Genomic DNA, 22,423 nt, shown 5'->3' with positions numbered 1-22,423 from the left:
GAGGAAGGGAGGTTGCAACTTTTGGAGCGTGCACCCGACCCTGGACTACGTTTCCCAGGAGGCGGCGCGGCGCGGCGAGCGAGAGCCGAAAAGCTCGTGCCCGCGGGGCGGTAACTGTGGCGCGTCCCGGGCTCTGGGATTCGGCTGGTTGTTTACCGCTCTCCGGCAGGCGAGAAGCCGCGGGACTCCGCGCTGCGGCCGTAAGCACCTCTCGGAGCTGAGCCGAGCGAGGCGGGCGGTATGGCCGCGAACGTGAGTGTCTTCTGGTTCGCCGGCCACACCCAGGGCTCCCCGTCTCCCGGGCCCCTCTCCCCGCGGGCGCGCCGCGGCCCCCTGCCCGGTGAACCCCTCCCTCTCCCGTATCCGGGCCTTCTGGCAGCCGAGTCGTCTGTCCGTTTCTCCCAGCTCGGCCGGACTCCTTGGGGCGCGCGGTGGCGGGGACCGGGCGTCGGGACGTGGGGCTTCGGCTCCCCGCAGCTTCTCCTTTCGTTCCCAGTTCTTGCCTGGGCCTTCGGATTTCTCCCATGTAAGGATCTTGAGGGCTGGACTGGGGCCGCAGAGAAGGGGCCAGTCCACTGGGGCGGTGGCGAAGCCGATCCGCGACGCACTGTCCGGGCGGGCGGTGAGCTCCCCGCCCCAGGGGGGTATGTAAACCCCGGCTGTGATGCTGGAAAGGGGCGTGGGCTGGTTTGGGAGCGGAGGAGTTAGGACGACGGAGAGAAGGGGTCATTTCCCTACGGCCGGGCCGTCTGCCTCCTAGCATGTATTTGGTTGCAGACGCCCTGGCCGAAGGTGGTGCCCCTGGAACGGCTGCTGGCTGCTTTTTCCTGCAGCCAGCCTTATTTTAGGAATCTTTCTATTTAAGCCCAACATTCATTCAACAAACAGAGGGGCACCTCCCGCCAGGGTGCAGGGCATGGGAGGAGCTGGTGATTCACACTCGCCTTCTCTCTGAAAGTGTGTGTGGAGCCAGCTCGCAGCCCTGCCAGCCCAGGCACTCCCTCCCTCCTGCTGTGGTGGAGTGTCCAGCCACTCTCCCCTGGTCTGTTACCTGCTCTTTTCAGGCCCCTCCTCTGTCCCCAAGCGCCCTCTCTGCCTCCCACACCCCCTGAGAAGCCAGGGCTGTGTCTCCCACAGCCTGGATTAGAGTTGTCTGGGAGGCCGAGAAACCTTAAATGGCGCACCTAGAGGTGGTCCGTGAGACGCAGGGTCCGCTGCCGGGAGAGACCCAAGCTGTTAGGACACGGGCCTGCCCCCATACCGCCACCACCATATCTTACAGATGGGGAACTTCCCCGGTAGGGGAAGGCACTTGCCCAGGGTCTCACAGCCAGTTTGGCAGGTCGTGGGAAGGCGTGGGGCAGGTTTTGGAGTCAGGCTGACCTGGGGGAAAATGCAGATTCTTCCTCAGTAGCTGTGTGGCCTTAATCTCTTGGGATTTTTGTTTCCTCATGGGAGCAGTTACTGTGAAGTTTAAGGGAGACTGTATTTAGCATAGTGTCTGGGGCATAGTAGGTACTTAATACGTAAAAAATAAAACAGTTTGTCTTCAGGTTTGGTGGGCAGAGACCTTGGATACATTGGGTCCTGACCTTTGCCAAAGAATGGAGACGAATTAGGGTTCCCTCTGCTGCCAAACCTTTGTTGATTCACCCAGCAGTGGGGTGCACATTTACAGGGGCCACCAGACCCCGTGAGGAAGAAAGATCTGAAGATGATGGGGCGGAGCAAGGAGGCCACAGGATTATTAATCACTGTAAAATCTGTCCAGTGATGGAGTTACTGTTACCATCGCCACTTTATAAATGAGTAAACAGGATCAGAGAGGTAGAGCAGCTTACTCAGTGTTACACAGCAAGTGATTTTCAGGGCCTGTATGTTGACCCTTGTTCCTACCACTCACTGCTCATTGATTCGAAGCCTGGAGTAGGGGAGTGGGCAGGGAGGAAATCTCCACAAACATCAATGTTTACTGGGCATTTGGTCCAGAATGTAGGCTGGGTGTGTCAAGCCACTCTGCACGCTCGCCAGCCTGAGGGGCACCTTCTTCTCCTAAGGCCATCTTTGAGCCCCTTATCTTGATGTTGGCTCCTAGCTGTGTGCTGAGGGGAGTCCCAGGAGGAAGCCAGGCCTTCCAGCCACCGACTTGGGGACTGCACTGGCTGTAGCGAGACTGGCTTCTTTTCCTGTCTTGCCTGCCTGCCTGCAGCGAGCTCCCAAGGAGTGAGGAACGCAGTCCAGAGCAGAGTGGTAGGAGAGTGGCCTCCAGTCTGCCCATATTTGAATCCTAAGTTCATCTCTTAGAGGTTGTGTGATCTGGACTGGTGGTATAACTGCTGAGCCTCTGTGTTCCTGCCTGCGAAATGGGGTCGTGATAGCGTCCACCTCCTTGGGCTTGTCCGTGTCTGGCCTGTGATAGACTGGAGTGTTTGTCATTGTCATCATGATGATGGTTGATGGTCACCTACCTGCCTGCAGCAAATTGCTCCACTAATGTTTCCAAATGGCCTGGAAAGTCAAGACCATTTCTGAACGCAATGGACATCTGGGCCCTGGCAGGCCTGGACTGGTGGCATTCAGCGACAGTCAGAGAACATGGCACCAGCTTCATTTAAGCAGAGACTGCCTTGATTCTCCTCTGACTCCCCAGTGCCAGGATGGGCTAGCTTACCCTGCATGCTCATCCGGGAACCGCTTACACCTTTGTGGCTTTTGTCAGCTCAGCCTAGCCCAGCCTTGGTATCAGTGATAGAGAAAGCTGACTGCATTCCCACCAGCCAGCACCGGCATGGGGCTCCCTGTGCCCTGGGCACTGAGCATCCAATAATTATGTCCTCTGGTTCTTACCACAACCCTACGTACTGGATTATTATCCCCATTTTACCCATGAGGAAGTGCCGGGCACAGAGGGGTTAAATCGCTTGCCCAAGGTCTCATAGCTGCTGTGTAGCAGAGCCTGCATTCAAACCCAGCCTTCTGGCTCCAGAGTCCTGCTTTGGATGATGACGCTCTGGGTCAGCAGCGGACACGCTGAACTGTGCTCTATTACTGGCTGGACAATCCTGACCCACTGACTCTGGAGTTTGCAGCCTACCATGACCCACCTAGAGCCGCCTAGCTGCCCTCCTCTCCTCCCCATGCCCTCCACAACCCAGCCAGAGCAGAGAGGCCGCTGTTCCCCCTGCTAGGGATGCCCTCACCCCAGGGTCCGCCTCTGAGAGCCCACTCAAAATGCCCCCTCCTTCAGGGGGCCTGCTTTGACCCTCCCAGCTGGAAGGGGTCACTCCTTTAACACTGGATCTGCCCCTCTCACCAGGCACTCAGCAAGGCCTGGCACTGTTTGTCACCCTGACTCAATGGCCCTAAAGCCTCTCACCCCTACATTCTTACCCCTGTGAGGCCTGGCACTGCCCTAAGGAAACTCAGCCACTATTCATTGAACTGAATTAGAAATATATCTCTAATAACCTGTTTGTAAAACAATTTGCTAATTTCTTAAAAAACATACATCTTCCCTATGATCCATCAGTTCCACTCCTAGGTATGTACCTAATACCCAGGGGAAATGAAAACACATGTTTTCCTGAAGACTGTGACAAAAATTCAATTAACAGTCAAGTTAAGAGGAAAAAAAGTTAATTCTCTTTGAGCCAAACAGGATTATAACCCAGGAGATAGACTCTCAGAAGCTCTTGAGAACTGTTCCACATGTTAGAAGTCAAAGGCACACACCGCAATGAGAAGCCCATGCACTGCAACGAAGAGTAGCCCCCACTCGCCGCAACTAGAGAAAGCCCGCACGTCGCAATGAAGACCCATCACAGCCAAAAAAAAAAAAAAAAAGTCAACCTCCTCCCAAGGCTGTGTATACTGACTGAAGTCTCAAGTGCCATCCCCAGTCCACTCCACTTTCCACCCCCGTCATTTTATCCCATTATCCTGTAGTATGTTCTTCGTTGCACTTATCATTATATAAATGTATCTTACATATTTAAAAAAAAAAGAAGTCAAAGGCACAGTCGTGTACATTTTCAAATCAAAGTATCAAACATCAAAATGACATACTGATATTTTCTATGAAGTTCATCAAAGACACGTTGTCCAGTAGGCACATACAAAGGAGCAGTAAATCACCATGACTGCCTGCAGAGCTGGGAAAGAAAGCTATTCTTTTGAGAAGTTGCATTGCTTGCATCAGAAGAAAGGGAAAAAAATAATCTTTACAGTCGAGCAGGTGCTCCTGTCTTTGAGAAGGTCTGGTGAGTGTAATGCAGATGCAGACTGCACGTTAGGGAGGGAGAGAAGAGGCCCAAATGCACACAGAGAGAATTTTAGGCTTAAATTTTCATGTCCTGCCTTAAAATATAAATTTCATTTCATCTTTTTCCCCCTTTTGATCATTAATCTTGTGGTAGAATACATTAGGTGATCAAATATTTGGTCCCTCGATGGGGTTGGTGGTTGCTTACCTGCCCTGCATCCTCTCCCTTGATGACAGATCTTAATAGCCTGGTTCTTTCTTTCCTTTTAGAGGGTTAGGCTAGTAAACTGCTTGGCAAGGACTGATGGTCAATTGTCCAATAGGACTTATGCCAGTTTTACCCTGCATATGCATTGTGCATACCTATTATCTTATATAGAACTACAGGTATGATCAATAGTGTCAAATTGTTAGACATTGTTATTTTAGTTGGAGTTTTTTTTTTTTTTTTGGCTGTGTTGGGTCTTCGTTGCTGCGCGTGGGCTTTCTCTAGTTGCGGCGAGTGGGGGCTACTCTTGGTTGCGGTGGGCGGGCTTCACATTGTGGTGGCTTCTCATTGCGGAGCACGGGCTCTAGGCGTGCGGGCTTCAGTAGTTGCAGCACGCGGGCTCAGTTGGTGTGGCACGTGTGCCCTAGAGCACAGGCTCAGCAGTTGTGGCGCATGGGCTTAGTTGCTCTGTGGCATGTGGGATCTTCCCAGACCAGGGATTGAACCTGTGTCCCCTGCATTGGCAGGTGGATTCTCAACCACTGCGCCACCAGGGAAGTCCCTGGAGTTTTGAATATACAAGAGGCACAAGAGATTATTACTCTGTAAATGAAATCAATAAAGCCAATGACAATAACAAAGTCACATGCAGAGCTTTAAGCCATGAATCCACAGAGTTGAGCCATTTCCCTGAGATTTCACGTGGACTAGGAAGGGGATCCTTCAGTACGGAAATTGTACTTGGTATGTGAGCTGTTAAATGAGTTGTATTAGAGGACTCATCCTATATGGAAACGCAACATTTAGTCTGGGTTATAGCACAAGCTTCTCCTTGCAAGGTGGTGTTAAAAATCAAGAGCTATTCGATTTTGCAACATCACTTTCCCATCGTAGAAACTTCAGAATTGAGTAAATTAATCCTATAGAGTAAACAAAGAGGTGTATGCTGATGGGGAAACATTTTATAGTTATACGTTTTCTAAGGTAGCACTGTTATCTAATACTACATGAGCTACAGATCTTAGGGATGTCTGTTGGGCTGCAGTGCTGCTTGCAGTCTCTTTGGCTGTTTGACCAATGGTGCCTGATAGATTTCTGAGCATATCTCTGTTTACATATATTCCTGCCGTAGGACTCAAGATTCCCAAAAGACTTTGCCACCAGATATCTTGATATCCTGCTAACATGGATCTCTTGACTGTCATGGAGAGAGAAAGGAGGTTCATCTGCCTCATTGTATAGACAGTGGGGTAACATAATGCCCAACAAACAAAAAGCCTTTTACCTGCCAGCTGTTAAGACATTTATGTGCCCATCCTTGGGTAGGTGTGTCAATTCCAATACCATAGAAGAAGATAAAACCTAGGGATGCAAGTGTTCCCTCCCAGAGAGCTCTCATGAATAGCTGCATCGATTGGAAGTTTTGCTAACACGGTATTAAACCATGGTCATTCTTGCAGGCTTTCTGAAAGCTGTCTGTATGGTATTTGACATGGGGGAGTTGTGGGCACAAGTTCCTTGTGTTTTTCTCTTCAAGACATTTGTAAGTTAAGTAAGAGATGGAGCTCGGGGTGGGGCGGGGCTGGGGTGTGGGTACTAGCGTAAGTTGTGTCTGGTCCCTAAGGACTGAGGGTAGTGTAGTGTCAGACAAGGCATGGACACATTAGTACATTAGAAAATTTGGACCTGAAAGGTTAGGCCAGAGGGAGGTTGATCTAAGTAAGTGGTAACATTGGGAACATCTGAAAAGTCAATGACAGGAGTTATGAGGGCCTGTGTCGGCCTTGTATTGTCTGAAGAGTTGGATGACAGATCCAGCGATCGGTTAAATTTGCCTCCAGTAGCTATACTCTGCAACAGCTGTAGTAAGGAATTTTCCTTCCATCTTAAACCCTGGGGCAAAAGCATAGCTAGAAGTAAAACAGTAGCTGTCAGTTTTGACAGACATTTGGTAAATAGTACAATTGAACTGGTAGGATGGGTCTTGCAGGCCTGGTCTGGACTCTTGGGGCAGCTGTCTGCTGCTGTTGTCCCCTTGTCCTGGCTTGGTGGTACTCGTCTTAGTTGAAACAGGGTGTTAGAAACGGTTCGAAGTCCATTTAGGTGGAGGGGCCTTTTTAAAATGAGAGGCGTGAATCCATGAATTAATGTCTTTCGGTTTGGCTGAGCATGGATTAGTTAACAATAACAGATAAGGTTCTTCCCCTTGTGGCTGCAAAGAATCATTTATTTGATGTCCTTTCCAATAAACAAAATCACTAGGTTATAATCCATGATCTGTAGGGTTTTCTGGGAGCTTGCTGTAAAAAGAGTTAGTTACCGATTGTTTTCTAAGTGCCTCAGTGAGACCCTGACAATAATGTAATGTTTCCGTTGAACCACCGTGGAGGCAAGTTTCCAAGAATACTGTTTTCCCCAGAAACCGTTTTCTCAGGCGCACAGTGAGTTAAAGGGGGTGCGTGCTGGAGTGATGGCAGTTGTGCTCCAGACACTAGGTGTTTTTTTTTCAATCAGGCCTAAACCATATATCTGTGGTGGGGTCAGAATTCCCATTTTTGTGGCCATATTTGTTTCTCTTCTTTAGTGGCAGTTTCTTGAGCCTGTAGAAGGAAATCTTTTACTGGGTTAGCAGGGTTAACTGAGAGCAGTGGCCGTTCTGGAGGCTGGATAGGATGAGTGTTTAAAGCTTCCTCATGGGCGGGAGCGTCACCGAGCTGATTTCCTCTAGTTTACATACTGTCAGATTTGGAATGCCGGGCGTAGGTGAAAACTGAAAATTATTGAAAATTACGGTTTCTATAATTGCTAACCGTATCGGCAGTCGTATAACAACAACTCTGCAACCTGTTTTCCATTTTTTTATTAGGTTTTCCTGAAGAGCTTAAAAACCTCATTGTTTCCGTAACATTCCAAAGTCGTGTGTCACTCCAGAGGCATGGTGACTGTCAGTATAAATATGTGTTAACTGGTCTTTAGCTAGAGTTAAGGCAGTTAATTCAGCTTGTGCTGACTTTGTTCCTGGTAAGTAAAAGTTTTCGATTATGTCTGCTGTGGGCGTTACTGCATATCCAGCTCGGTAATGTCCGTGCTCATCCCTTAAGTAGGACCATCTATAAATTAAATTAGATCAGCATTACCGATATGGGCTTCCTGGAAGCAAGAAGATAATTGGTTAACAAAACGCAGTCATGGTTGTTTTCTTCCTGTGGTGCTGGAAGCAGAGTTGCAGGGTTAAGGTTATTACATGGAACCAAGGTAGCATAAAGCAACGATACTTCATAGGAAGCTAGCTGGATTATAGAATAGTGCTGAGGGTGGTGAGAGTTTAGAAGAAACTCACCCGAGTGTGGGACATAAATAGTTAAAGGAGACCCCATTACTATTTCTTCAGTGGCTTTATGTGAGAGCCGTGGCTGAAATAGCCCTCGTACAAGGAGGAGGTCCTTTTGCTACCGAGTCTAATTTAATTTGGGAGCATAACAGCAAGTCATCTACAAACATTTCTGTAAAAGCATCAGTTATTGTGTAGGCATAACTGTGTATAAGTGACAGAAGACTTAAAAGCATGGTTAAAGACCTGATTACAGTGTAGTTATCAAGGAAATGTGGCTATTTCTGTGGCATACAACATTTTAAGATACTGTAAATCATGACTGACAACATACCAGGGCATTTCAAATGTTAGGAACTTCATATAATTTCTAGAATGTTTATAGTAATATATTTAGCCATATAATGTAACCTAACAAGATTTATCATTACTCATTTGACAGTGTTTCCCATGTAATTTAACATACCAAATGAGCCTAATTAGTTTAAATATTTCTCTTGGAGCTGTTTAGGGGCCTTCTGAAGCTTCCCAAAGGTAGCTGGAGGCCAGAAGAACATTTAGAATTTGATCTGAGGAAGTTTGTGAACGACATCAAGAGGTTTTAAATGCTTGGCTAGGTAGAATCACAAGCCACCGGGAAACGATATTTATTCACTGAACCAAAGCGCTAGTAAAAGATTTCAAAAGCAAATACAGACAGTTACAGAAGATTACTTCAGAGGTAAAGAAACTTTACAGTCTGTTATCAAAAGCGGATCAATACTTCAGGAGAACTTTGTCCTCTTAACAGAAAAAAACAAACTCTAGTTTTCACCATTTCACCTTTAATATTAAATTTCATTCATTTAATTAAATGCAGTCTGATCTTAGTAAGTCCTGGCCATGCATAAAACTCTTTTCTCAGGGCTCCCTTTTTAAAATTAATTTTTAGAAATGTATGCCACTTTATATTGTCTTCCAACAAAGCACAGAATATATTTACCGATAGTCTCAAACATGTTTAATCTCTCTGTAATAAGAGATCAAAGTAGGTAAACATAGACTTCTTTAGCAATTAATGTTTCAGTATTTCTTATTAAGAAAATGATCTAGACATTCAGTGAATTCCATCATTTGACTTAATTTAGCAGAACGCTGAAGTTTCAAGTCGCCAAAAATCTGGAGAAACTGTTTTTAGGCAGACATACCATAAAACAAAATTATTCTTAAAGAGCTCACCCCAAAACTTATTTATTACTTATGAAAATATTATCATACCAAGTTAATTTTCTTGTTGACAAATTTTATAACAGAGATAACATGAGCTTATTAACTTTCAGTAAACCTAGGTACAGTTAAAGTATTACACTTAACGTTTGACTCTAAAGACATGTCTATTAATTAAACCATCAATTCTGACTCATTTTCATTCATTAAAGATTAAGCCTAGATTATGTGATCCTTTAAAAATTCGGGCTAGTGTAATTACATTTAGAAATATTTGATTTGTATGCATTTACTTTTAAGTCAATTAAGTAAACCTCTTTTACCAATTAATGTTGATAATACCATTTGGAGTTAGAGACGGATCATACATACATGCAGACATGCACATATCCAGCCAGACACGGACAGAAGTCTCCTGGTTTTCCTGCTTGAGTTTCACAACGGCCTCCTCTTTGCACACACTGTGCGCCCCCCACCCCCGCGCCCCCCGTTTTTTTCCACAGTTTTAGAGTCTATTAAGCCAAGGTTGTAGACTCAGGCGATGTGGGCTGTGTTTACATTTCAGGGACATGATAAGAGTTGTAATTTCAGGCTTTCTCCTAGGAATACTTTTGTTCTCTCAGGGTCAGAGTTTTGAAAAGATGTTTTATCAAGCCAGCTTTCTCTACAGTGTTGGAATGTTAGAAGAGCTCCATCCTGGCCATTTAAGAGTTAAGATAAGTGTTTGCAAAAGCATCGGTTCTTCATGAAGCCAGCCAGAGTGGCTGCCCATCAGGGGGCTGTTTGGCCTTTGAGCACGGTTTCCCATTATTAATTTGGCAGCCGAATTCAGATAGGATCTGAACAACTTTCTGAGGGCGGTGTGATGGATCGAATGTGTGCCTGTCTCCCTAAGGGCTTCCCCTTGGGTCAGCTTGACTCTCACGCGTCTTGGCTTCTCCCTCCGACAGTCTAAAACCACCGTGGATGCTCAGAGCGCAGGGTGATCAGCCTTTATGATGCGCACCTGGCGAGCAGAACTTACTCAGTGGTTGTGGTGGGACTCCCTGTGCGACCGACGCATGTTAAGAGACTTGATCCTCAGACACTTCCCCCAGGTTCTCAGTCGCCTGAGAACGGCTGGTGGCTGGAAGGAGCAAGTGTCCCTTTACTTCGGAGCTGAACATGCTCAGTCTCTCATTTCACTAGCAGTTTGTTCAGACCGTATATACATAATCTTTCCAATTTAAGTCAGTTTTTAAAAGAGACCAGTGAACCCCGTTCACTCCAAAGCTCCTCCGAGGTCCCTGCCTAGGATATGTTCCAGTACCCCCTTAGGACTCCAAGTCCCAAGAAAAACAGCTCAAGTAAAACTCAGGATGTCATTTAAAGCAGTGCTGTCCAGGCACCAGGAGAACCCACCAAAGTGCCTGAGGAATACGGAGGAGTGGAGCTCCAAGGGCCTGTGCTGGTACCAAGCAGCCGTTCGGGGTGGACTCCAGGTGTCCTCTGCTGTCTGTCTCTGATATCCCGCCACCTACGCCAAGCAGATGTCCACGAAAATTCAACTAACAACCAAGTGACAAAGAAAAAAGGGCATTTTATTTGAGCCAAACAGGGTTATGACCCAGGACTTCTGAGACCCAGACTCTCAGAAGCTCTGAGAACTGTTTCGCCTGCTAGAGGTCGAAGGCATAGTCATGTACATTTTTGGGACAAAGAATGGTAAATGAAAATGACATACTGATCTACATAAAGTTCTCCAAGGATACACAGTCCAAGTAGGTATGTGTACAAAGCGAGCAGCAAGTCATCATGACCCCCTGCAGGGCTGGGAAAGAACGCTGTTGTTTTAAGAAGTTACATTGCTAGCATCAGAAGAAAGGGAAAAAAAATGGGCTTTATGGTCGAGCAGGCGCTCCTGTCTTTGAGAAGGTCTGGTGGGTGTAATGCAGATGCAGACTGCATGTTAGGGAGGAAGAGAAGAGGCCCAAATGGACACAGAATTTTATGTTTAAATTTTCGTGTCCTGCCTTAAAATATAAACGTTATTTCATCAACTTGTACATGAGTGTTCACAGAAGCGTTGTTCATAATAGCTAGGAACTGGAAACAACCAGGGTATCCATCTACTGGTGAGTAGAAGTGATATGCTCGTGGGTAGAATTCTACTTGGCCCTAAAAAGAAACAAATTACTGATACCGTGACATAGATGACCCTCAAAAGCGTTACGCTGAGTTAAAGAATCTGGACAGAAGGAGTTGATGCTGTGTGGTGATTCCATTCATACCAGGTTCTAGAAGACGCAAAACTAATCCGTAGTGATACGGATTCAAATCGTTGTTACCTCTGGGCGGTGGGGAGAGGGAGCAGTGTCAGGAAAGGGGCACAAGGAGCCTTCTGGGTGATAGACATGTTCTGTGTCTTGACACATGGGGTATGCACTTGTCAAAACCAAACACTTGGTACGTGCATTTTTTTTTTTTTTGCGGTACGCGGGCCTCTCACTGCCGTGGCCTCTCCCGTTGCGGAGCGCAGGGACGCACAGGCTCCGCGGCCATGGCTCACGGGCCCAGCTGCTCCGCGGCATGTGGGATCTTCCCGGACCGGGGCACGAGCCCGTGTCCCCTGCATCGGTAGGCGGACTCTCAACCTCTGTGCCACCAGGGAAGCCTGGTCTGTGCATTTTTAACATATAGAATTAAAACTCAATAAAAACAGTATAAATAGGACTTCCTGGTGGCCCAGCGGTTAAGAATCTACCTGCCAGTGCAGGGGACATGGGTTCGAGCCCTGGTCCAGGAAGATCCCACATGCCGTGGAGCAACTAAGCCGGCGCGCCACAACTAGTGAGCCTGTGCTCTACAGCCAGCAAGCCACAACTACTGAGACCACGAGCCACAACTACTGAAGCCCGCGTGCCTAGAGCCCATGCTCCGCAACAAGAGAAGCCACTGCAATGAGAAGCCTGCGCACCACAACAAAGAGTAGCCCCCACTTGCCACAACTAGAGAAGGCCTGCGCACAGTAACGAAGACCCAACGCAGCCAAAAAAAAGTATAAATAAATAGCAAAGTTCAATTTATTTTTTGAAAACCAATTTTCTTTCTTTTTTTTTTTTTTTATGTCTTTTTTCAGTATTCCAGTACGAGTAACAGGAAAGAACATGTCAGAATTACAACCAAGTCCCAGCCAGGCTTCCTGGAGCGGCTGAGTGAGACCTCGGGTGGAATGTTTGTGGGGCTCATGACCTTCCTGCTCTCCTTCTACTTAATTTTTACCAATGAGGTACGATGTTCGGGGTCCCTCTGTGCAGATTGAGGGTCCCTGCAGTATCAGGGAGCAAAGACTGTGAATTCGGAGGCTGGATATGGTAATAAGGGTCTAGATTTTATGGGGGCAGGAGCTGAATTAATCAGAGTTCTTTCTTTTGTGACCCACCTCACGACTGATGTAAGCAGGAGGGGGAATGGATCTGTTCACACACCTGCAATCCTGGGTAGCATCAGTTTCAGGCATGGTTGCATCCAGGCGTTCATGCTGGGTCACTAGGAATCTCCATTTCTCCATCTCTTGCCCATTTTTCTCTGTTGTGGATGTTTCTTTGGCAGGCTCTTCCTTTGTGGTGGCAAAGGTGGCCCCGTAACTCCAGGGTCACATCCAAGCAGCTTAGCAACCCCAGGGAAAAGAGGAACCATCTCTTTCTAAATCAGTTTAGCAGAAGTCGCAGGGGGATCCCTCAGTGGCCTCAGTCCTCTCTCTGAACCGCTGCCTGTGGCCGGTGGACACAGGATGTGACTGCCGAGGCCTGGGTCACATGATTTGAACAGGTGTGCGATCGCCCCAAGTGAAGCAGGAGGGAAGGGGCGGAGAAGGCAGAGGAAGATGGGGGAGGGGTGCAGGGCAGAAGAAGCAGCAGCTCTTCCTGGCGCGGGCGGTGCTGAGCTGGGTGCCGGGTGGCCTTCGTGGGAGAGCGCGCGTCCTGGGCTCCTCTTGCCCAAGGCAGAGGGCGCAGCTGTGCCCAGTGGTTGAAATCCTCACTGGCCGCTGTGCACAGGGCCGCACGGTGAAGATGGCGACCTTGCTGGCTGAGGGACTCTCGCTCGTGGTGACCCCCGACAGCATCCACAGTGTGGCTCCGGAGAATGAGGGGAGGCTGGTGCACATCCCTGGGGCCCTGCGGACGTCTAAGGTAGGCTTGGCGGCGGTTGCTGACCCGCGGAGGCCGGGACACGTCGCAGGACATTGTCTGATGGAGGATTTGAAAGCGTGGGCCTTGGAGACGGGGACACCTGGTGTGACTCCCGCTGTATCTCTCAGCAGCCGTGTGGACCCATCTTTCCTGAGTCCCAGTGTCTTCCTCTGTCAAATGGGGAGAATAATTGTAACAGACCAGGGCCCGGTTCTGAAGATTGGGTGGGATTCAGTAGCTACCCTCCCGGCACAGACTCTGGCCCGAAGCAAGAGCCTCACAAAGAGGCGCTTTAACAGTGATGATGGATTTGTGTGTCTGGTGCCAGGTCTTCTGTCTGAATACCCGACACGCTGCGTGGCTACCGCGCACTTGGGCCGAGCAGCCTGAGCTGTGCACGCGGCTCGTGTCACAGGCTTGCAGGTTCAGCACTCGGGACGGGCAGCTTCCCTCGTCTCCCCATGCGAGCAGCCGCGGAGTTCTCTGTGCTCTTCTGCCTTCTGGACCTGTTTCTCCTCCAGCCCAGCTTCCCCCGAGCTGGGCATTCTTGTCCTTTATTTTTCTTGTTTGATTCTATCTGAAGCTCTTGTCTGATCCAAACTACGGGGTCTACCTCCCGGCTGTGAAGCTGCGGCGGCACGTGGAGATGTACCAATGGGTGGAAACCGAGGAGTCCAGGTGAGGGGCCAGCGGGTGAAGAGTTGACTGGGGCTGAAGGAGGCGTGGGGATTAGGGTGACGTGCAGGTGGCGCTCACTTTGACATTTCTGAAATTTAAAGTATAAAATCTTCCTATCAGAGAAATGTCGAGTTATCCCCCAATTACTGGCTGATGGTCTTGTTTGGAGGTGGCAGGAATCTCCTGCAGAGGGGCTAGGAGGAGAAAGTGGGCTTGGTTAGCTCCCTTCCGGGGAAGTTGTCTAGGGCTGCCCCAGCTTAGGCTCAGACGGACCTGTGCCAAGTTGTGTCCCATCTTCTCTTCCATGGTGTGCGGGGCGGTGGGGGGTGGGGGTGGGGGTCCTGGGTCATGTGCTATCGGATCTAACAGGAGCCCCAGGCAGGCTCTCATCGACCACACGTACTAAGACTGAGGGTGGAGAGGGGACTCGGGGAGCCCAGGTGGCTCAGTCTGGGGCAGGGCAGCCTCAGGGGCCTCCACAGGGCTGTCGCAGAGCAGAGGGTGCAGGCAGATCGCTGAGCCCACGGGGCAGGGCTGGGACACAAGCTAGGGGAGGCCGGTTTCAGCTCAGGATGAGAAAGCTCTTTTCTCTAGTGAGCGCCTTTGAGGCCTGGAGCTGGCTGTTTGCCAGGGAGCACCCTGTTTCTGGGCTGGTGTGGACCAAGCCTGCTCCATCTGGGGAGTCTGACCTGGGAGCCCCGAGGTTGCTTCCAGCCGGAGATGCTTAGAGATGGGGATGCCTCGGGAGTGATGGGCTGACTCTGGTGCTGCCTGTGCTTTCCCTGCAGGGAATACACCGAGGACGGGCAGGTGAAGACAGAGAGGAGGTACTCCTACAGTGAGTACCGGGCCCCAGGCCTGCGGGCGGACAGAGCACCTCCCTGCACACCTGTGGGCTCTGTCCTCACCAAGCATCAGGCTCCTTGGGTGCTGGTCCTCAGAGCCCTGCTCTCCCATCCATCCAGCGAGGCTCCAGTAGCCACCCCTTTGGCTCCCGAGTGGTTGCAGGCTTGGATAAGAGGACGTGCGGCCAGTGGGCCTCAAACCTGAGGTTTACCGTGGTTTCTGCATTTTTCCCTCTGCCTGAAACAGACACTGAATGGAGATCGGAAATCGTCAACAGCAGAAACTTTGACCGAGAGATTGGCCACAAAAACCCCAGGTGAGAGCTAGGTCCCCAGGCCTGAGCGTAGCCTTGTCAGCCACTAGCAGGTGCCCAGCCTCAGCCTCCTCAACTGAGTAATGGAATTGAGTTGCTTCTGTCTCGTGAGCTGATGAAAATGTGGGACAGGTTTCCGAGGCCAGGTCCTGTGCTGGGCACCAGGAACAGAGGTGATACCTGACACCCCTGGCCCCAGGCGACCTCCCCTCAAACAGGTCACGGGTGTAAGGCCGGACTGAGTGCCTGGAGGGGTCACCAGCGGTTGGCGTGGGTGGGAGGACAGTCAGCAGGGGCTTTCAGGAGGCAGCAGCGTTTGACCCGGCCCTGCTCAGGGGCAGGATGGGGGTGGCGAGACAAGCGTGACACTGGGCTGGGCCAGGGAGGGCCTTGAATGTGCACAGTAGGGTTTGGGTGTTAGCCCGGCTGGGAAGGGTCACGAGGGTGTGAAGTCCGTGGAAGGGCCATCTGAAGGCTGGGGGACAGGATGGGACATGCTGGTAGGGGTCCAGGCAAGAGGGTAGGAAGCTCTGGGGGACAGGAGGCCGGAAGAGCCTGCTCCTCCCGGGCAGAGGCTGAGACAGGGGGGGAAAGACCAGACTGTGGGGCTGGGCTGGGTGTGCAGGAGCCCTCTGGGTTGGGACCCTGCCCAGCACAACCCACAGGGACCCAAGCAGCGCCTGCCCAGCACCCTCCTTCACCAGAAGCTCCCCCTCTCCCACAGTGCGATGGCCGTGGAGTCATTCACCGCAACAGCCCCCTTCGTCCAAATCGGCAGGTTTTTCCTCTCGGCGGGTGAGTCTCAGGCCCCTTTAGATGAGCCAGCATCGACCCGGGGCCCTGCACTTTCACCTGGCCGCCTCCCAGGAGCCGGGGCCCTAGCACTCAGCCCTCAGATGCTTAAAGGGGTCCCCTGCTGTCCTGGGCATGGGGTCAGCCGGAGCTTTTCCAGCATCATACTCTGGGCCGAGGCCAGAGGGCAGGTGTGTCCCCAGGAGGTGGGGAACCATGTAGAAGCCCTCCTGAAACCCATACCGGGGAGCAGCTGCTAGGTGCTGCGTCCTTATTGGGCTGACGAGGCAGCCCTGGAGCCGGCAGCGCAGAGAAGGCCCCAGGACTCCACTTCTGAGCCCCACTGGCACCCAGCCCTGTGCCCAGGGTCGTCCGGTTCATCACAGGCCCCGAAGGGACTCTAAAGAGAGGCTTGCAAGGGACAGGGTGGCACCAGTGGCCGCAGAAACTCCTGGGGCTCTGTCTCTGGGTCTCAGTCCCTGGGCCTGACCCAGGAAGGAGGGAGAGAAGACACTTAGGTGGCAGATAGCCAGGGGGACGGGGGAGAGACTGCGTGAGCCAGGGCCTGGCTTGTCTGCTGTCTGCTCTGGTGCTCAGCTGGTGCCAGCCATGCCAGCCAGCCCCAGCCTCGTGCTGTTGCTGCAGCAGGGAAGCCAGGCCTGGGCACAGATGACCAGACCCAAGGTGGAGTGGCTGCCAGGCTAAGGCCCTTGCAGAGCTGATGGGGAAGAGGGGACAGGGAAGGCTTCCTGGAGGAGCTGAAGACTGAAGGGGGCTGGCATTGCGGAAGAATGGAGTCGGAGGGGGACTCCGGGTGGGAGATGGCGTGTGTGGACGCCCCGGGTGTGTGGGGTCCCCAGGGGGCGAGGCAGGAGGTGGCTGCATGGCTGGGCTTGTGAGGGTGCTTGGAAAGGCCGTCAGGCTGAGGGTCTGCAGCCAGGAGCTGCAGTGGACTCAGTGCTGTTTCTAACTGCCTGCCTCTCTCAGGCCTCATCGACAAAGTGGACAACTTTAAGCCACTGAGTCTGTCCAAGCTGGAGGACCCACACGTGGACATCATTCGCCGGGGGGACTATTTCTACCACAGTGAAAACCCCAAGTACCCCGAGGTACCCAGCGGGCTTGGGCGCTCAGATGGCAGAGGTCAGGGCCCCAGAGTCCCGCCCCCGACAGCGCGTGGGACTCAGAGCGCAGCTTCAGACTCTGGTCCGGTTCCGGTGAATCACAGCTACACTCGGCCAGGGAAATTGGAGGGGAGAGGCTTTCCGGGTGATGGGGCCACCTGGGCAAGGGCAGAGGTCATGGGAGTGGGGCACACCGTGGGCCCAGCTGACAGCTCCCGCCTCCCTCACCTGCTTCTCTTCCACCCCAGGTCGGAGACCTGCGCGTCTCGTTTTCCTACGCAGGGCTGAGCGGCGATGACCCCAACCTGGGCCCAGCTCACGTGGTAATCAGCTCCCCGGGCCGACTCAGGGGGGCCTTCCTGGGCACAGATGCTGGGGCCCAAGCAAAGGCTGTGGACGCCCCCCCCCCCCACCGTGTGCACACGTGCCCTGTGCACGTCCATGGGCCCCAGGCTGAGGGCGCGGTGCTGGGGGTCGCGCAGCTGGGCCCGATGAGGTTCTTTCAATCACGTGCAGTCCCCCTGCCCCTAACCCCGGCTTCTGCTCTGTAGAGACTCGGTCCCGCGTTCCTGACCCCATCACCCAGGCCCCAGCCCCTGCTCAGCCCTGAAACGCGCTTCTGCCCGGGGTCCTCCCTGGAGCTTCGGATGGAGCAGCAAAACGGGAGCCACCGTCCCCCGGGCCGACGTGGGGGCAGAGGCTCGGGGTGGCGTGGGTGTTCCCGCTCGCTGCCTCGTTGGCACACGGTGAGGAGGGGTGCTGGGCCCGCGGGTGGTTGCCCCGCAGCTCTAAGCCTGAATTCTCTGACCAGGTCACCGTGATTGCCCGGCAGCGGGGCGACCAGCTGGTCCCGTACTCCACCAAGTCCGGGGACACCTTGCTGCTTCTGCACCACGGGGACATCTCAGCAGAGGTGAGTGGCCACTGTGCACCTGTGCTCTGCCCTCCAGTGGCATGTCACAGACTGCCACCACGGAGGCAGACCCAGGCCCCGAGGCGAGAGAAAGCTGCAGAAGGGGTTAGGTCTCCCTGTGCGTGCAGCCCACGTCCCCGAAGTGGGGAGCAGTGGGCAGGGCCCCTGCAGCCTGGTGTGAGGGGCAGACGCTGAGCTCACAGACATGGAGACAGCAATCTCCTGTGGCAGTGGGCAGCAGGGGACGTTTTTGCTGAGTCCCAAGTGAAGAGAAGGGGCCAGCCAGTCGCGCTAGCAGGCCAGGGCCCTCCTTGTCGGGGCCAGGACGCCGGGTGGCCCTACCCAGGGAGGGGCGGGCAGAGGCCCGTGAACTGGGGTGAAGGGGTTGAGCTACGTGGCCCCAGGACCAGGCGAGTGAGGGCGGGCACCTCCAGAGAGACCAGGGCACCCACCCCATCCGTAAAACGGGGTCACGCCTCACCCAAGCCCCGAGGAGAAGGGGTGCAAAGATGTGCCATTAGTTCAGTGCCTGCCTTAGAAGTTAGCCTGTGCTGTCCAGGCAGGACATCCTTCTCGTAGCAGAAAAGGCGCTTGTGTGTTGAGCACAGCGTATCCGTGGAGGCTGTTCTGAACCTGCCCTCTCAACCCATAAGGGTTTGGAAGGTTAAGGTAGTGGGCAGGCAGCAGGGCTTAGCTGTGACCTTTTGGCCCGCTTATTGGGCCTTCAGCTGTCGTCCCCTCCCTTCGGCCCCCAGTCCAGGAGGCGCTGGGCTGTGCCTTCTTCTTGAGCTTGGGACGAGGGTGTGGTCAGGCTGCGGCCCAGTAGCCAGTTACCAGCCTCAAGGCAGGGCTGGCCCCTCCCAGCCTGGCGACTGTGAGTCACCCTTTCTCAGGCAGCTTTCAGGGCCCCAGGGAGTTTCTAGAATTAGGAGGCCCAGCCCAGGCCTCTGTCCCGGGGCTCCGCCTCCCGCAGGTGGGGCCCCAGCCTCCCGCAGGTGGGGCCCCGGTCTCAGAGCTGCCCCCCAGAGAGGAGTGCTGGGGCTCGTGGCTTGACGCCGCGTGAGGACAGGTGACCCCTGGAAGGCGCTGCTGCGGCAGGAGGGTCAGGTTTATTCGGTGAGACGGTGGGCTGGTGGCTCTTGGAGGAGGCGGGCTGTGAATCTGAGGGCCCAAGCCTGCCTGCTGTGTGCTGCCAGGTGGGCGAGGCACGTAGGCCTGGGTAGTGCCCTTTCCTCCCTCTGGTCTGTCCAGAAACGCAGTGGCTCCTGGGTCAGCCCGGGCCCCTTGGCTCTGGCCCTGCCGACTGGGTAGGCTGGTGACCCCCGGAGCTGAGACGTGACGGCCCCTCCCCGCTTGTCCTCCAGGAGGTGTTTCGTCGGGAACAGAAGAGCAACTCCCTGAAGACGTGGGGCCTGCGGGCGGCCGGCTGGGTAGCCATGTTTGTGGGCCTCAACCTCATGACGCGGATCCTCTACACTCTGGGTAGGTGGGGAGAGACAGGGCCTCCTTGGCTTCTCCCACCGCCGCTCTCCCTTCCAGCCTGGTGGGGGGCACTCAGCCCATCCTGTGCCCCCAAGGCTTTGGGACGAGAGAGCAGGGGAAGCAGGATGTGGGTCAGGATGCTTCCAGCGTAAGACCGGGCAGATGCTGACCCCCGAGGCTGCGGGTTTCCCCGCTCCGTCCACCCGCCCATCCCCTCAGCCCTTCACCCCTTCACCCCTTCATCGCACAACCAAATAGCCGTGCTGAGGAGGCTGGCCGGCCCGTGCCAGGCCTGAACAGAGCTCTGGATTCCTTTCCTGGCCTGGCTTCGGTTTCCTCACACCTAATTTGCAGAGTTCTGTGAAATGTTTGGCAAATAGGAAACACTCAGGAACTGTTACGCTTCACCCCCACCCCAAATCCTGGGCTAGACTTGGCACGGCCGCTGGCAAGTCTGGTGCGCAAGGGAGAGCGTGCCGGGCTGCCCAGGGCCCGGGGTTGGCCCGCTTGAGCCCCAGAGCTGCCCAAGCAGCCCAGCCTGGCTCAGGAGGACCAAGTGCCTGGGGTGACTGAGTGCTGGGCCTTGGCCGCTCTCCGGGAGGATGGGGCTTCTCGGGGGACGCCCTGTCCAGTGAGATGGTTCTGTCCACCGTCTCTGGGCCCGGAAACCCGTCCCCCGCTTAACCCTCTCCAGCTGGGGAGAGTCTGGCTGCAGTAGACACAGACTGTCAGATCATTTTATAGCTGGGAAAACTGAGGTGAAGGGAAAGGAAGGCTGTTTCCCCTGGACAGCTGAACTGTGCTCAGAAAGGCAACCGCGTCTTGGGCACAATCGCTAAGTCCATCGTGGCTGTGACCTTGGACAGGCTGTTTCCCTCTCAGAGCCCAGTTCCACCATCAAGTTTGTCTCATAGGGCCCTCCTTTGACTCTCCGACTGGTTCTCTCCACACTGGAAGGCTGATCCTCCAGAGTCAGAACAGACATGAGCGCACAGAGGGACAGTGCAGGGGAGGGACTCAGGAATCTGCAGCGCAGGGCGCCCGTTCACACCTCCACTCCTGTGATGAGCACTTTCCGAGTGCCTGCTGTGCGGAGGACGCTGCTCCGGGCCCCGGAGGCCACGCAGCCAACAGTACGGACAAGGTCGCTGTCCTTCTGGGCTTAGCACAGAGACTAAGACCTGAGGCTCTGCACTCAGACAGTCTTTTTTTTTTTTAATTTTTTTTTGGCTGCATTGGGTCTTCGTTGCTGTGCACAGGCTTTCTCTAGTTGCTGCAAGCGGGGGCTACTCTTCACTGCAATGCATGGGCTTCTCACTGCGGTGTTTTCTCTTGTTGCAGAGCACAGGCTCTAGGTGCACAGGCTTCAGTAGTTGTGGCACGCGAGCTCAGTAGCTGTGGCTCACGGACTCTAGAGCACAGGCTCAGTAGTTGTGGCTCACGGGCTTAGTTGCTCCGCGGCATGTGGGATCTTCCCGGACCAGGGCTCGAACCCTTGTCCCCTGCATTGGCAGGCGGATTCTTAACCGCTGCGCCACCAGGGAAGTCCCACTCGGACAGTCTTAAGTTTAAATCCTGGTTATACCACCTTCTAGCTGTACGTTTAACTCCCAGGCCTCAGTGATCTTGTGGGTGAACTGAGGTCGAGAGCAGTACCGGCCTATGCCGCGGAGCAACTAAGCCCGTGCGCCACAACTACTGAGCCTGCGCTCTAGAGCCCATGTGCCACAGCTGCTGAGCCCGCGTGCCACAACTACTGAAGCCTGTGTGCCTAGAGCCCGTGCTCCGCAACAAGAGCAGCCACCACAGTGAGAAGCCCGCGAAGCCCGCGCACTGCAACGAAGAGTAGCCCCCGCTCGCCGCAACTAGAGAAAGCCTGTGCGCAGCAACGAAGACCCAACGCAGCTAAAAATTAATTAATTTAAAAAAAAAAAAGAAAGAAATGTTTAAAAAAAAAGATCAGTACCGGCCTTACAGGGTGGGCGTGGTGTGGTGCAACACATGGTCCCACGGTCAGTGCTCAAATGTGACGTGTGCTTGTGGGGGCCGAGTGGGGGCCCTGCCGTCGTGGCAGACACCCAGGCCGGCCGTGCAGACCCAGCGGCACCAGGCCTCTGGCCCATGGGAACTGAGTGCAGATCCCCCCAGTGGATGATGGCTATGGAACGCCTGCCTGCAGAGGCCAGGAGGCCAAGGACGGCTAATTCCACAAGGGATGACGGATCCGAGACTGTATCACGTTGGGCGGTAGACTGCAGGGTCCTCGAGGTGGGCGGCTGGGGCCTGTTGAGTCCCCTCAGCCCCTCCATGGAGCTGGGTGCACAGGTAACTGGTAACGGCTTGGGTGACCGAATAGGTCCCTCCAGGAAGGGCTGAGGGGCCCAAATAAGCCCCCCAGGGGGTTTGGCCCAGCCTGCTTTGTGAGGGGCAGCAGCCAGGTGCTTTGCCACCATCCCCGGAGAGTCTCCGTTCTGCCCTCAGCGCACGAGGTCTCTGAGCACGACCACGCGCCCTCCCTGGGGCTGGGACGGGCTGCAGTCAGGAGCAGGGCTCCTCCTCGTGTGACCTCCCAGCTCCCTCAGGCCACATGCCCCCCCCCCACTTCCTCTTCCTCCCCACCTGGTCCAGAGACAGTGGCTGGCGGGGCGGGGAGAACAGCAGAGCACGGGGGCCTGGGAAGCCTCACTACCTCTCTCTTGCCCACAGTGGACTGGTTCCCCATCTTCCGAGACCTGGTCAACATTGGCCTGAAGGCCTTTGCCTTATGTGTGGCCACCTCGCTGACCTTGCTGACCGTGGCCGCTGGCTGGCTTTTCCACCGGCCCCTGTGGGCGCTTGTCATCAGTTGCCTGGCGCTGGTGCCCATCATCGTTGCGCGGACACGGGTACCGGCCAAAAAGCTGGAGTGAGCCGGGGCTCTGGCACCCACCGGACACTGCCTGTGCCTCGGGACCCAGGTCATCCCCTCCCCCAAACCCACGTCGGCCTTGGATTCCGCACGCGCCCCACTCAGGTGGCAGCCTTAGCAGTGTGCATGGGTGTCGGGTTGGCGTCCATCACTTAGCACCTCGCACCCCTTCTTGCCAGCGGGCAGCTT

General features: G+C 53.8%; 1 protein-coding gene across 1 annotated transcript; it reads left to right on the top strand.

The window, feature by feature from the left end:
- Positions 1–88: 88 nt before the first annotated feature.
- On the top strand, positions 89–22,420 carry TMEM43 (transmembrane protein 43). The gene is made up of 12 exons (XM_029241758.1): positions 89–252; positions 12,125–12,274; positions 13,044–13,178; positions 13,762–13,856; positions 14,645–14,694; positions 14,949–15,018; positions 15,740–15,810; positions 16,795–16,916; positions 17,180–17,254; positions 17,743–17,844; positions 19,209–19,326; positions 22,033–22,420. The coding sequence occupies exons 1-12, from the start codon at positions 241–243 to the stop codon at positions 22,233–22,235; spliced, it is 1,203 nt and encodes a 400-aa protein (XP_029097591.1). The 5' UTR covers positions 89–240; the 3' UTR covers positions 22,236–22,420.
- Positions 22,421–22,423: the final 3 nt, after the last annotated feature.

The sequence above is a fragment of the Monodon monoceros genome, unplaced genomic scaffold (genome assembly GCF_005190385.1).
Source record: "Monodon monoceros isolate NGI ecotype Baffin Bay Population unplaced genomic scaffold, NGI_Narwhal_1 Super_Scaffold_3, whole genome shotgun sequence".
Classification (NCBI taxonomy): domain Eukaryota; kingdom Metazoa; phylum Chordata; class Mammalia; order Artiodactyla; family Monodontidae; genus Monodon; species Monodon monoceros.
Note: the sequence above shows the minus strand (reverse complement) of the source record. Positions and strands in the feature narration are given on the sequence as shown.

Coding starts and splice junctions, on each gene's coding strand:
- TMEM43 (XM_029241758.1), top strand. Junction 15,019..15,739: donor ATTGGCCACAAAAACCCCAG/GTGAGAGCTAGG, acceptor CCTCTCCCACAG/TGCGATGGCCGTGGAGTCAT. Junction 19,327..22,032: donor GCGGATCCTCTACACTCTGG/GTAGGTGGGGAG, acceptor TCTTGCCCACAG/TGGACTGGTTCCCCATCTTC.